The sequence below is a fragment of the Accipiter gentilis genome, chromosome W, assembly GCF_929443795.1.
Source record: "Accipiter gentilis chromosome W, bAccGen1.1, whole genome shotgun sequence".
Lineage (NCBI taxonomy): Eukaryota > Metazoa > Chordata > Aves > Accipitriformes > Accipitridae > Astur > Astur gentilis.
The window spans coordinates 39391322-39404789 of record NC_064918.1 but is presented as its reverse complement, the minus strand read 5'-3'; the positions used below and the strand labels follow the sequence as shown (position 1 = coordinate 39404789).

Sequence of the window (13468 nt, the reverse complement as noted above, 5' to 3'; positions counted from 1 at the left end):
ATGTTCAGTGCCTGGCTGCATTTCCATTGCCTGAGCATCCTTCCCAGCCCTGCAGTGGTGGGACCCCACGGCTGCTCGGGGGGTGCAGTGGTGCTGCCTGAGGAGGGGGTGTCCAGGGCTCCTGCCAGGGGACAGAGAGAGGAGGGGGCTCCAGCTCCCTGTGCATCTCGTGGGGAAGGGGTGCTGGGCCTGAGGGAGCCCTGAGCTGCTCCCTCTTCTCCGAGGTCCAGTGTCTCCTGACTCCTGTGAGACAAGGGGAGTCAAAAGAATCTCAGTAGACATAATAAAGGGGGATGAAAGATGATGTTTAGTGCTTACATTGTTGAAATTAGCTGAGGTAAAGACAGTCCTTGATAAGAAGAGCTGGTCCCAAGAACCAGCCAATGAGGTAGAGACAGTCCTTGATAAGAAGCAGGAGCAGGCCCCAAGAGCCAGCTAAGACTGGTCTTGCGGCTTGGGTGAATACCAAGAAATCACTGAGCCTGCGCAAGGAAAGAGGTTACTAGCGGTGACGAAGAGGAGTCATCTATCTTCATCTCTGCGACCACCAGACGACCACCATAAAGAGGCCCTGCACAGGTGCAGTTGGGAGGAGACGATGGAAATGACCTCTTGGAGCTAATTTTAATATGAAGCGGGGATAGGTCATGCATATGTATAGGCATATCGTGAATATGTAATACCTGACTGTATAAACTTGAGGCGAACTGCCGAGTCGGGCACGCACGACTTTGGTGGGACTACCCCCCATGCTGCCCAGCGCTGAATGAACATACCTACTTTACAATCTCACTGATTGTGGAGTCTGTTTTCCGCACGTCAGCGTGGGGTGGAGGTGGTGTGAGCACCCAGCTGTCCTATGGCACTGGCATCCCTTGAAAGCATGCGGGTGTGGGCACGCAGAGAGGGGTGGTGTGCTGTGTCACCCAGGGGTGCTGCAGTGGGGTGGCTTCACACCCCTGGGCTTTGGGTGCCATTCCAGTTCTGTCATAGCTCCTTGCGTGTACAGCAGTGGGCCCCTTGGTGTCATGTCCCCCGCCAAGGTGCTGGGGTGGGGAGGTGGCAAAGGGCTGCTGTCCCCTGTCTTCTGGTGGATCCCCATCAGACCAAGGTGGGTGGCAGGAGCCAAGGAGCAGCAGGTCCCCCACCACCCCCAGACCAGGCTGCGACGTGGGACCGTGCTTGTGTCCACAAGGGGCACAGCTCCCTGGGAAGCACCCAGCAGAAGCCCGGTGTCCCCCACCCCAGGCGCTCACACAGTAGTAGTAGCTCCAGCCCGTCTCAGTGTGTGCCATCTCTATCACTTCCATGGCACTATCATTCTGCAGGTAGCCCATGTGGCGCAGGCAGCCATCGTGGTACACCCGACTACAGACGTGGCAGGGGAAGAGGCTCTCAGCCATCCACACCTTGCAAATCTCACACATCTTGTTGTTGAGGACCTGGCGAGTGATGGGCAGCTCCTCAGAGAGGCAATGTGGACAGGGGGCTGGCTTCTCAAGGTGGGGGTCAGGGCAGTGCTTCGCAGGTGGGGATGGGTGTTGGGGGTCAGAGGGGATGGAAGGGTGGGTTTGTGTGGGGCTGGCATAAGGGAATAGGTGGGTGGTGGGGTTGTATGGGGCATGGCTGACTTGCTGGCCAGTTAGGGTTAGAGGAAGATGGATGGGTCCGGCTGTAGGGTTGGCGGGGTTGTAGGTTCTCTGGGGTGCAGCGTGGTAGGTGTGGATGGCTGGGTGTCGTGGTTTAACCCCAGTCAGCAACTAAGCACCATGCAGCTGCTCACTCACTCCCCCCCCCCCCCAATGGGATGGGGGAGAGAATTGGGAAAAGAAGTAAAACTCGTGGGTTGAGGTAAGAACAGAAAAGAAGAAACTAATAATGACAATGATAACGCTAATAAAGTGAAAGCATGTCCCGATCTAATGTCGGGGAAGGTTTTGATATGATCCCAAGAGTGAGATTAAGACACAAACGAGGTCAAATGCCATATAGTCAAAAGAGCTTTTATTATCAAAAGTATCAAAAGTGGTAAACGGTGGTGATAGGATAGAATGGAAGAAAAGGTAGAAATTAAGCAAGCAGTTGGTCCTCAATCTTCAATTCTTTGGTGGTGAAAAAAGGGCCAGCACAGCTTGTCTCTACGGGTTTTTATAGGGCATATTTCGATGATGTCATGCACTGCAGGTTTCCTCTATGACATGACCTTCCTGTGATCTACACCAGATCAGCTCCAGCCCTGTTTCCTCCCCTGGATGCCTCAATGGCCTGGTAATCGTCCTTATGGACAGAGGAGTGTCCTGCTTAAACAGGCCATCTTAGAGACAAAGGGCTCAAGATAAGCAGTTCACAGTTCCTTGAGATGACAGCCCAGTCTCTCACACCTAACAATCTTTGAGGCAAATGGTTCAAGATAAAAATTCAGTCTCTTACAGGATGGGAATCAGGGAGTCTGGGTTGGTGCGATATTGCCACCAGTGCACCATCATAGTAGCAATTGGCACTTGTTCTTCAACCCTCAGCAACCCCACAACCAAAGGATCCTCAGAGAGGCCGGGCAAGGTGGCCAGCTATTCAATTTCCTCCGTCTCCAAGGCAGCTATACCAAAGGCCCACAGATACCCTTTGAGTCCTTAAAATACCTTTTCCTGAGGTAGTCTATGCCAAGGATGCATGGGGCCTCTGGGCCAGTCGCAATGGGGTGTTTATGCCACTCATTCCCTGTTAGACTCACTTCAGTTTCCAATACAGTTAGCTCTTGGGATCCCCCTGTCACACCAGAGATACAGATGGGTTCTGCCCCTTTATAACTTGATGGCATTAGGGTACATTGTGCACCAGTGTCCACCAGAGCCTTATATTCCTGTGGGTCTGATGTGCCAGGCCATCGAATACACACTGTCCAGTAGACCTGGTTGTCCCTTTCCTCCACCTGGCTGGAGGCAGAGCCCCTCTAATCCTGGTTAGAATATCCGTTACTCACTTTCTGCACACGTGAATCAGAAGTCCCTTCAAGGGGATCAGAAATGAGATCAGCCCATCTACTGCGTCTGGGGGACTGCTCACGGGAAACTGGAGCAGCAGTTTTCCAAGAAGAATTCTCTTTTCTGGTTGCTTTTTCTCGCAACTCCTGTACCCGTGCATCCAAGACTGAGGTAGGTTTTCCATCCCACTTCCTCATGTCCTCTCCATGATCACGCAGGTAAAACCACACGTTAGCCCATCGTGTGTACTTTCTCTCTCCTCTCTCTTGGGCAGAGGAACGCTTACTCCCAATAACTGCGATGTGGGCCTGTACAGGTGAGGAGGAGGACAGATCCACTTTGAATTGCTGGAACTCTCGGAACAATTCCTCTACAGCTGAGACACAGGCCCATAGGGAGGAAGAGAGTATTGCCAGAGTTGGACAGCCAGTTTCTTCACCGTTTGTCCATGGCCTTCTCTCCAGGACATCACTGCCAATGAGTTGGCATAGGTTGGTGGTGCACTTTGTAGAAACTTCCGCCACATCGGTTGTGTGCATTGGACTTCATCTGGATCTGTGGGTGACTGCGCATTTTCCGGATCATTTTAAATCACCTCCAGCACGGCTAATTCCCTCAGGTACTGGATACCTCTCTCCATGGTGGTCCACTTGCCTTGGTGACATGTAACTTCATCCCTGAAGGGGTATCTTTCCTTTACACCTAACAGAAGTTGCCTCCAGAGGCTGAGGACTTGTGTTTTTCTCCCAATCGCCTTGCCAATGCCTCCTTCCCTAGACAGGGATCCCAACTGCTTGGCTTCCCTACCCTCTAATTCCAAACTACTAGCCCCATTATCCCAGCATCGGAGAAGCCAGGTAACAATGTGCTCACCTGGGTGGCAGCCAAAATCTTTTCACATATCACGCAACTCAGGGATTATTTTGAGTTCTGCCTCTTCCTCCTGTTCTTGTGATGACCCTGGTTCACCTTCATCCCTCACTAAGCGAACTGATTTCTTTGTGCATTACTTCTTCTGTATAGGGGCGACTAATACTGGCACAGGTTGGTTCTCTGGTTCAGCCACAGTGCCTGTCCTGTTTTCCCTCCCTTCCCCTGAGGGTGCTGCATAATATCAAGCAGTGTTTGGTAGATACTGGCCACAGCCCAGCACAGTGCAGTAAGTTGTGCCTCTCTGGAATAGCCACAGCATTTTCCTTTCAAATATTCTACCACTTCATGAGGGTTCTGTAGTTGCTTGGGAGTGAAGCTCCAAACCACTGGAGGTGAGAAGGTCTCTAGATACCTGCCCATCTTCTCCCACATGCCGTGCCACTCATGACTATCCAGCTTTGGGGCAGATCTCTGGGTGGTACTCTTAAAGAGCCTTTTTGTAGCTCTACACAAGACCTGAAACATATTCAGGAGGCATAGCACTAACAGCACGCTGGTTTGCACGTCTCAAGGATATTCAAAATTCTCAAATGCTGTTGTAATTAGCCAGAAGGAGAAAGGGGAGTTGAACGAATGGGAGGAAATTCCCCCCCCCCCCCCCCCCCGACTTCTCCATAGATTGGGTGCGATTACCAATAAATTCCAAAAGAAAGCGCCCGAAGTATGGAAATGATATCACTGCCTCATACAGATACCAGCTTAACCTCATGACCAGTGATGTAATCATTTCACAAGTCAACATTGCCCACTATAGCAAAATGATAATCCTGATCCCTCTCCCAGAGGTGATATACATCACCGCAGGGAATAAATAGTGCATATAAGAACTTACACAATGCCACCATGTAAACAAATGAACCAACATTGTGACCAGCGACTATTTAACTAAGAAATGCATATAAAAAATTTGTTTTAACATGCTCTGGCCAGATCTGTCGTTCTCTCAACCCTTCGTGCCCCAAGTTGGGTACCAAAAAGGACTGTCATGGTTTCAGCCCAGCCGGTAACAAGGGAACATGTTGAGGATTTCTTGGCTAGGCGAGGGCATGTGAGCAATCCAGCCGTTAGGTGGGAACGAAGCATAAGTTTACAAAGTGCAGGAGCAGACAAGGACGCTGTGCCCTTGTACGCTGGGAAAAAGGAAGATAAGAAGAGCCTGACAAGCAACTCCTGGATGCCGAAGAATGAGATAAGTAACTGCTGGACACCTCGTGAAGAAGCTTGCACAGCCAACAGAGGATAAGATAGTGTCGCGTGAACCGGGGTATTTAGAATCTGTATATATATTAACTCTTTTTCCATGACTTAATTCTAGAGCTCGTGTCAATGCTATTAATTCAGCCTTTTGAGCGGATGTGTTGCTAGGCAGTGCCTTAGTCGCTAGTGGTTGGCCTTTTGTTACCACTGTGTATTCAGCTCTTCATTTTCCTTCCAGCATATAGCTGCTGCCATCAGTGAAGAGCTCTATTTCTGCATCAGGCAGGGGTTCATCCTGTAGGTCTGTTCTGCTGGAATACACTTGTTCAATAGTGGTTAGACAATCATGTTGTAATTCATCAGATTCTGAGATTGGGAGCAAGGTGTCAGGATTCAAAGTGGAGATCAAAGAAGTGTGACAGCATCTTGTTCCAGTAACACAGTGTCCTGGTTTCAGCTGGGATAGAGTTAACTGTCTTCCTAGTAGCTGGTACAGTGCTATGTTTTGAGTTCAGTATGAGAAGAATGTTGATAACACTGATGTCTTCAGTTGTTGCTCAGTAGTGCTTAGACTATAGTCAAGGATTTTTCAGCTTCTCATGCCCAGCCAGCGAGAAAGCTGGAGGGGCACAGGACACAGCCAGGGCACCTGATCCAAACTGGCCAACGGTGTATTCCATACCATGTGACGTCCCATATAGTATAGGAACTGGGAAGTGGGGGTGGGGAATCGCCGCTCGGGGACTAGCTGGGTGTCGGTCAGCAGGTGGTGAGCAATTGCCCTGTGCATCATTTGTACATCCCAATCCTTTTATTACTACTGTTGTCATTTTATTAGTGTTATCATTATCATTATTAGTTTCTTCTTTACTGTTCTATTAAACCGTTCTTATCTCAACCCAGGAGTTTTACTTCTTTTTCCCGATTTTCTCCCCCATCCCACTGGATGGGGGGGAGTGAGTGAGCGGCTGCGTGGTGCTTAGTTGCTGGCTGGGATTAAACCACGACAGTCCATTTTGGTGCCCAACGCGGGGCAGCAGGGTTGAGATAACGACAAACCTGACCAGAGCTTGTTAACAAATTTGTTCTAAGCATTCATTATGTTGATTTATGTGTTCTTAGAGTTGTTGCTCTGGTTTTTAAAGCTCTGTTATGTATCACCTCGCTTGATGTATGTAGTTCCTCTTCTGCTACTTATCATCCGTGGGAGGTGGATTAAGGTTTTCACTTTGATGTATGGTAAAACACTGGTATGATAAAGTCATCAGCTGTGGGATTAATCCAGTATTTGCACTTAGCATTGTCACCTTTATACTGCGGGAGCCATCTGTGGGAAACTATTAATAATTATACCATTTACCTTTCCTCCATGGACAACCAGTCTATGGGTGGGGTACCCTTCTTCCCCTTTCCTTTCTCCTTCAGTCCAGTTACAATGGTGTTTGAGAATTCTGAAAAATTTGGATACACCTGGGATGTTGGGACTAGCACGGTCCTTAGCCCTACTGCTAGGAATTAGCATACTTCTGAATGTGGTTCAGCTCTTGTTTAAGGTTAAACAGCTATTTAAGAAGATCACCCAGAGATGTGCCCTGAGGCTGGATAATTATGAGTGGCAGGGTGTGTGGGGTAGTATGGGCAAGTACCTAGAAAAGTGGGCACCTCCAATGTTTTGGAAATTCACCCCTGAACAAGTGCAGGATCGAGAAGAACTAGTAAAATATTTGGAAAAGGTATGCTGTCACCCCGGCAGCTCCAGAAAGATACAAATCACTGCAACGTGCTGGGGCCTGGCCCATGCCTATCGAGCCCTGTTCGACACCACTCAGTACCCTCAAGGGGAAGAGAAAGTCTCTAGACCTAACAACAAAACAATGAGCACCGCGGCCACCCAAACCTCAGCAACGGGCGCTGCGGCCCCTCCAGGCCCGGCAAGGAGTATTGCAGGCACCCAGACCTTGGCGACAGGCACCGTGACCCCTCCAGCCCTGGCAACGAGAACTCGGGCTACCCAAACCTCAGCAACAGGCACTGCAGAGCCCCTCCAGCCCTGGCAATGAGCACAGCAGCTACCCAAACCTTGGCAATTGGCACTGCGGTCCCTCCAGCCCCAGCGACGAGCGCTGCTGCTACCCAAACCTCGGTGACAGACACTGCGGTTATCCAAAACCTGGCAAGCGATACTGCAACTGAACCAGCGGACCAACCTGCACCAGTATCAGTTGCCCCTGTACAGAAAAAGAAATATACAAAAAAAATCAGTTCGCTTAGTGAAGGATGAAAGTGAACCAGGGTCATCACGGGAACAGGAGGAAGAGGCAGAACCAGAGGTAATATCCCAGTCCCTATCCTTGAGTGAGCTGCGGGATTTGCAAAAAGATTTTGGCCGCCGTATAGGTGAGCATATTATCACCTGGCTCCTCCGATGCTGGGGCAATGGGGCTAATAGCTTGGAATTAGAAGGTAGGGAAGCCAAGCAGCTGGGATCGCTTGCCAGGGAAGGTGGCATTGACAAGGCAATTGGAAAAGGGACACAAGCCATCAGCCTCTGGAGGCGACTCCTGTCAAGTGTGAAGGAAAGGTACCCCTCTAAGGAAGATGTTATATGTCAATCAAGCAAGTGGACCACCATGGAAAAAGGTATCCAATATCTGAGGGAATTAGCTGTGCTAGAGACGATTCATCATGACCCGGACAACCCACAATTACCCAAAGGTCCAGACAAAGTCCAATGCACACGACCCATGTGGCGGAAGTTTGTACGGAGTGCACCATCGTCCTATGCCAACTCATCGGCAATAATGTCCTGGAAAGACGAAGAGGCAATGACAGTGGGTGAAGTGGCTCGCCAACTCCGTCAATACGAAGAAAATGTCTCCTCCTCCCTACAAGCCTGCATTTCAGCTGTGGAGAAGCTGTCCCAGGATGACCAACAAATCAAAGAGGATATGTCCTACTCCACACTTGTAAGGTCCAATGTTGAGGATTTCTTGGCTGGGCGAGGGCATGTGAGCAATCCAGCCGTTAGGTGGGAACGAAGCATAAGTTTACAAAGTGCAGGAGCAGACAAGGATGCTGTGCCCTTGTACGCTGGGAAAAAGGAAGATAAGAAGAGCCTGACAAGCAACTCCTGGATGCCGAAGAATGAGATAAGTAACTGCTGGACACCTCGTGAAGAAGCTTGCACAGCCAACAGAGGATAAGATAGTGTCGCGTGAACCGGGGTATTGGACCAATTAGAGTATTGTATAAGGCGCGTGCACAAGCACATAAGGTATATAACTGTGCTAAAAGTTGTAGTAAATGGACTTCACTTGATCACATTGGTCTGTGTGTGATTTCCCCTGTGGATCCTCCGCAACATTTGGCGCCCGAACAGGGACCCTCAGATCAGCACTTTATCGTCTCTATGGGAATTTCTGGTGCAGCTGAACCGACGAGGAAGCGGAGGAGCCGGCCGAGAGTGTTCCTGCTGCCCTGGCAGGACGGCAGAAGCTTCAGCCAAGCTGGGAAGCACGACGTGAGCTTCAGCTGAGCTGGGACGCGCGTAAGTTTGAATCTCGCCCTGAGCTGGGAAAACGAGGAGACGCGCGGAAGCTTGAATCTCGCCCTGATTAGGTGGGCGGTCGGAGAAGGAGATGGGGTTGGACAAAAGGCAGGAAGCAGTCCTAAAGCTCCTTCGTAATTTTCTCTCTGAGAGAGGACTGAAATTCGATAGTTCTGTGTTAAAGGGGTTACTTTTATGGGCCTGGGAGAAAGAACGTATCCCCAATGTAAATGTCGCATTTGAAGAAGCGACCTGGGATAATATAGGCAAGGCACTGTGGGACGCTGCTAACTGCAAGGGGGGTAAGGTGAAGGAGATGAAAAAATACGCAGCGCTCGGGAAAGTAATTCGAGACATGCTGGAGGCAATGAGGGCGGACCGGGAGGCAGCTGCCGCTGCCCGCGCGGCCGTGACCCCCTCTGCTGCCTCCACGGCTGCCGCGTCAGCCTACCCCGCTGGAGTTGGGGGGACATTCTCTACACAACTATCTCCACCCCCCCTGACATCCATTTCTGTTAACGCTGAGACGCCTGCACAGACGCAGCCTTTGCCTATACCCAGCCAGGCCGTTGGTGCCGAAAAAATTCCCCCGTCTGTTACTCCACAAGAAACAGGGGAATTAGGGGGGGCCGATTGTCGCCCGACAGATCCGAACCCGACAGATTCGGGGGTGACTAATGCGGATAAACAGGTTGCGGGAGTGAGGGAACCATCTCCATCGGGTAGTGCGATGGAAGAGCTGAGGGAGGTGGTGAACCAATTACAAAAACTGACAGTACGGTCGGAAGAGCTCCTAAGGGAGGTGGTGCACCAATTAGAAAAAACGGCAGTACGGTCGGGAGAGCCAGAAGTGAGGGAGAAAGGATCCTTCCGAAAGGATGAACCGAGAAGGCAAGAGAATGAAGATTCTGGACGTGTACCAGTCCCGCTCCCTCCCCCCCCTTCTCGCCACCCCCTCCGCCCCCTTCCTCGGCCCCTCCCTCTCCGCCCCCCCCTCCAGCCGTTTGCAGCGGCGCGTGTCAGCCGGCCATGGAGCGGCCGCCGCCAGCCGCGGACGCGGCCGGCCCCCGGGCAGAACCGTCCGCGCCCCCGCCCCCGCCCGTTCATCCATCCCGCCTCTCGGGGCCAGAGACGGTGACACCAACCGCGCCCGCGATAGACGCGGAGCCGCTTGTAATAGCCGCTGCAGAAGAAAGGCAGAGACATTGGAGGGGTGTAATAAAAGATGCCATTATAGAAGGGACTATGCTCCAAGCATTCCCAGATATTGCATCAAATGGACAGAAAAAATGGGAGGCGTTTGACTGGAAGGTCATTGAGAGATTAAGGAATGCTGTAAGTCAGTACGGAATCAAATCTGCGTTAACTCACCAAATACTGCAATTCATTTCTTTCTGCTGATACGCTGATACCTCAAGATATTAAACAGCTAGCACAGTTGGTTTTGACACCCGCCCAAATGTTAGTGTTTTTCCGGCAGTGGGAGACGTTCTGCGATAGGGAACAAGCAACACCACGACAACAAACAGATCCCCTATGGGGAGTAACCACGCAGATGCCGATGGGTACTGGACCCTTCGCATCAGGGAACGCTCAGTTACAGTGTGTCACTGAGGTTCATCATCTATCAGAGATCTTGGCGTATCAAGCTTTTCTTACCATACCAGACAATATGCGCAGCCATGCTTTTACCCAGGTGAAACAGGAGTATAACGAAGCTTTTGCACAGTTTATTAATAGACTGCATAGGGCAATCTATGACCACCCTGACATGAACGAGAGCATGAAAGAAAACATGTTCAAAATACTCGCTTTTGAAAATGCTACTGAAAAGACACGCAAAGCATTGTGTAATTTGCCAAAAAATGCAGACGTTGTTGATATGATAGAATACATGGATCGATCAGAGGACTCACAGAAAGTAGCCTATGTTGCCACAGCTCTCCAAGGAGCTACAAAGAAGCACAAGGCCAGTAAGACACCCTTGGTCAAGTGTTTTAACTGTGGCAAACGTGGTCACATTAGGAGCAAATGTACAGTTACAGCTAACAGTAAGTGCTGCAACAAGTGTAAGAAAGATAACCATACCACCAAGAATACAGGAAGCAGGGAAAATTCACACCGACCGCGAAGGCCCCTCGCGCGACGACACGAATGCAAGGGGCTTGGGCTGCCAGCCCTCAGGCAGCCTTGCAACCACCAGATCCGCCACCGCAGGAAGCTCCGGAGTGGATGTGGAAACCTCAGTACACATTCAACATAAAGGGACCATTGGGGTTTGGACTTAGTGCATTTTTAATGGGGCGAACTTCAACAGCTCTAGAAGGAATTCTGGTGCTCCCAGGGCTTATTGATGCAGATTATTGTGGGACTGTGAAAATTATGATTCATGTTGTAATCCCTCCTGTTTCTATTCCTAAAGGTACCAGAATAGCACATTCAGTTCCATTCAGGTCGTGTGTTCCGAACCCAGGTGAAGTACAACGTGGAGATGGTGGATTCGGCTCCACAGGGAAACCGCAGGTATACTTTGCCATGGACACAACAAGAGGTAAACCAGAAAAGGTAGTGCAATTGGAAGGGCCTGATGGAGTTATCGTCAAGAAATCGATGAAATTCAATACAGGAGCTGATGTTACGATTATTTCACGATGCATTTGGCCTCCATCGTGGCCATTGATCAATCCAAATTTTGATATTGCAGGCATAGGGGGCACACAAGCCACCTTAGTAAGTCAGCTACCCATTACCCATTTGTGTTCCCCGATGGTGAACATGTTACGATGCGTCCGTATATCATGACTACCCCAACTGAATTGTTTGGCCTCATAGGCCGTGATTTATTGAGCCAAATGAAGGCAATGTTAGTGACGCATCCTTTTTAGGAGCGGTCACTGAGGGGCAGCCAATCCTGAAAATTAGCTGGAAAACAGATGAGCCTGTTTGGATTGATCAGTAGCTGCTAAATTCTGAAAGGCTGCTAAAAATACAAGAGTTAGTTGAGGACCAATTGAGACCGGGACATGTTGTTCCTTCTACTAGTCCATGAAATACATCAATATTTACCATTCCCAAGAAAAATGGGACATGGAGACTGTTACATGATCTCAGAGCTATGAATGCAGTGATGCACAGTATGGGAGCCCTGCAGCCAGGTTTGCCGTCTCCAGTTATGCTTCCAGAAGAATGGGATTTTTTAATTATAGATCTAAAAGATTGGGGTTTTTTTTCACCATTCCCTTGCACCCAGATGACGCTGAACAGTTCGACCAATTGGTTGCAGCGGCATGGGAGCCTCCTCCAGGGAATCGTTTTCAACAAAGCACGGCAATCACATGCGTTCTTGCACCAACCCGCTAGGATGTTAGCAAAGCAATTTGACTTACCACTTACTGATGCCCAAGGTATCGTTAAAGCATGCCCCGATTGTCAAAAGGAAGGGCTGGGCTTGGGCTGTGGGGTTAACCCACGAGGTCTTTTGCCTTTGCAGTTGTGGCAAATGGATTTCACCCATGTCACGTGGTTTGGTGCAAAGCGTTCTGTGCATGTGTGTATTGATACCTATCCTGCTGCCGTATGGGCCACAGCACGAACTGGAGAAAAGGCCTTACATGTTGAATGACATCTTCACGCTTCTTTTGCAGTGCTGGGTGTGCCTAAAGGAATTAAGACGGACAACGGCCCAGCTATGGTTCTACACGATTTGCTCGATTTTGTAATTTGTGGGGAATTCACCACGGTACCGGTATTCCACATCTTCCCACAGGACAGGCTATTGTCGAATGGGCCAAGCAAACCCTAAAGAACATGCTGCAAAAACAAAAGGGGGGAACCCAGGGCTTACTCCCAGAGGAATGATTGGCCAAAGCCTTATTTGTGCTAAATTATCTTAGATTGACAGGTGATCACAAAGACCCACCAATGGTAGTGCATCATGTTCTTTTACAGGCAGAAAGGACGCAACAAAGTACGGGAATCATGGTAATGTATAAGGACCCAGAATCCGGGAAATGGTGCGGATCAGAAGAAGTAAAACTTACTGGGAGATCCCGGCTAAGTGGGTCAAGCCATGGCTTCGCACTGATGCTGGACCCAGAATTGTCCCAATGGCAAGTGGCATGGCACCGGCGGGTGCTGGAGCCACTGATCTGACAGATTCCGACTAATAGAGTATCACTTGTAGAGGACTTAGAACAGTCTGCCTTATTGTATATAGAACTTGCTTTAGGTAGAAAGTGTGTTAAGAATAATTTGATTAAACATAGTGTGATTACGGGAAGACAGTGTGGGGTAAATGTAAAGTTAGTTAAAGCCAAAATCAGGGGTAAGGTCTATTTCCATTAATAACCTGGGAACGAGGTTGATTGTGTTTCCACAGATACAGGCCCACGATGGACTCCTGTTCGATTTGCACGACCATCATCATCTGGAGCATCATAGATGATGTGACAATATGAATACTACCTCAGCCGAAAACTAATGCATGGATCACCTTGGCTAACATAACAGGTCAAGATTCTCTGCGCATCGCAACTGTATTGTAAAGCCCATGAACCAATAGACAAGATGGCTATGACTCGTGCAGCGCGCCTGGCCAGCGAGCGCATGCGTCATAGATTGCAACCGAGGTGGACTTTTGGCACCCGCTGGCCACGTGTGTTAAAACCCATTCCTCTGCAAATGTATAAATACCAGGATTTTCCGAAGAGCATCGGGCTGGTGTACGGTGAGGCCATCGTTGCCTCTGTGGGGATGCCCACAGAAAGCTGGCACCTACCAATTGCTGGGCTGAGTTCGTGGAGCAAGATGG

At 49.8% G+C, this 13468-nt stretch overlaps 2 protein-coding genes across 9 annotated transcripts in view; both read left to right on the top strand.

Annotated features, from left to right (window-relative positions):
* Positions 1 to 13110, top strand: part of LOC126035228 (deoxyuridine 5'-triphosphate nucleotidohydrolase-like) — a 59205-nt gene extending 46095 nt beyond the window's left edge. Inside the window, exon 2 of one of the 2 annotated variants that reach the window (XM_049793464.1) lies at positions 13037 to 13110. In XM_049793464.1, coding sequence (XP_049649421.1) covers positions 13037 to 13098 — 62 coding nt within the window. In that variant the 3' untranslated portion in view covers positions 13099 to 13110. Of the gene's footprint in view, positions 1 to 12606; positions 12802 to 13036 lie in introns of those variants that run through there. The other variant, XM_049793465.1, reaches the window with a different exon arrangement.
* The window catches only part of LOC126035220 (transitional endoplasmic reticulum ATPase), a 145305-nt gene that overhangs the window by 110730 nt on the left and 21107 nt on the right, over positions 1 to 13468 (top strand). The window lies entirely within an intron of this gene.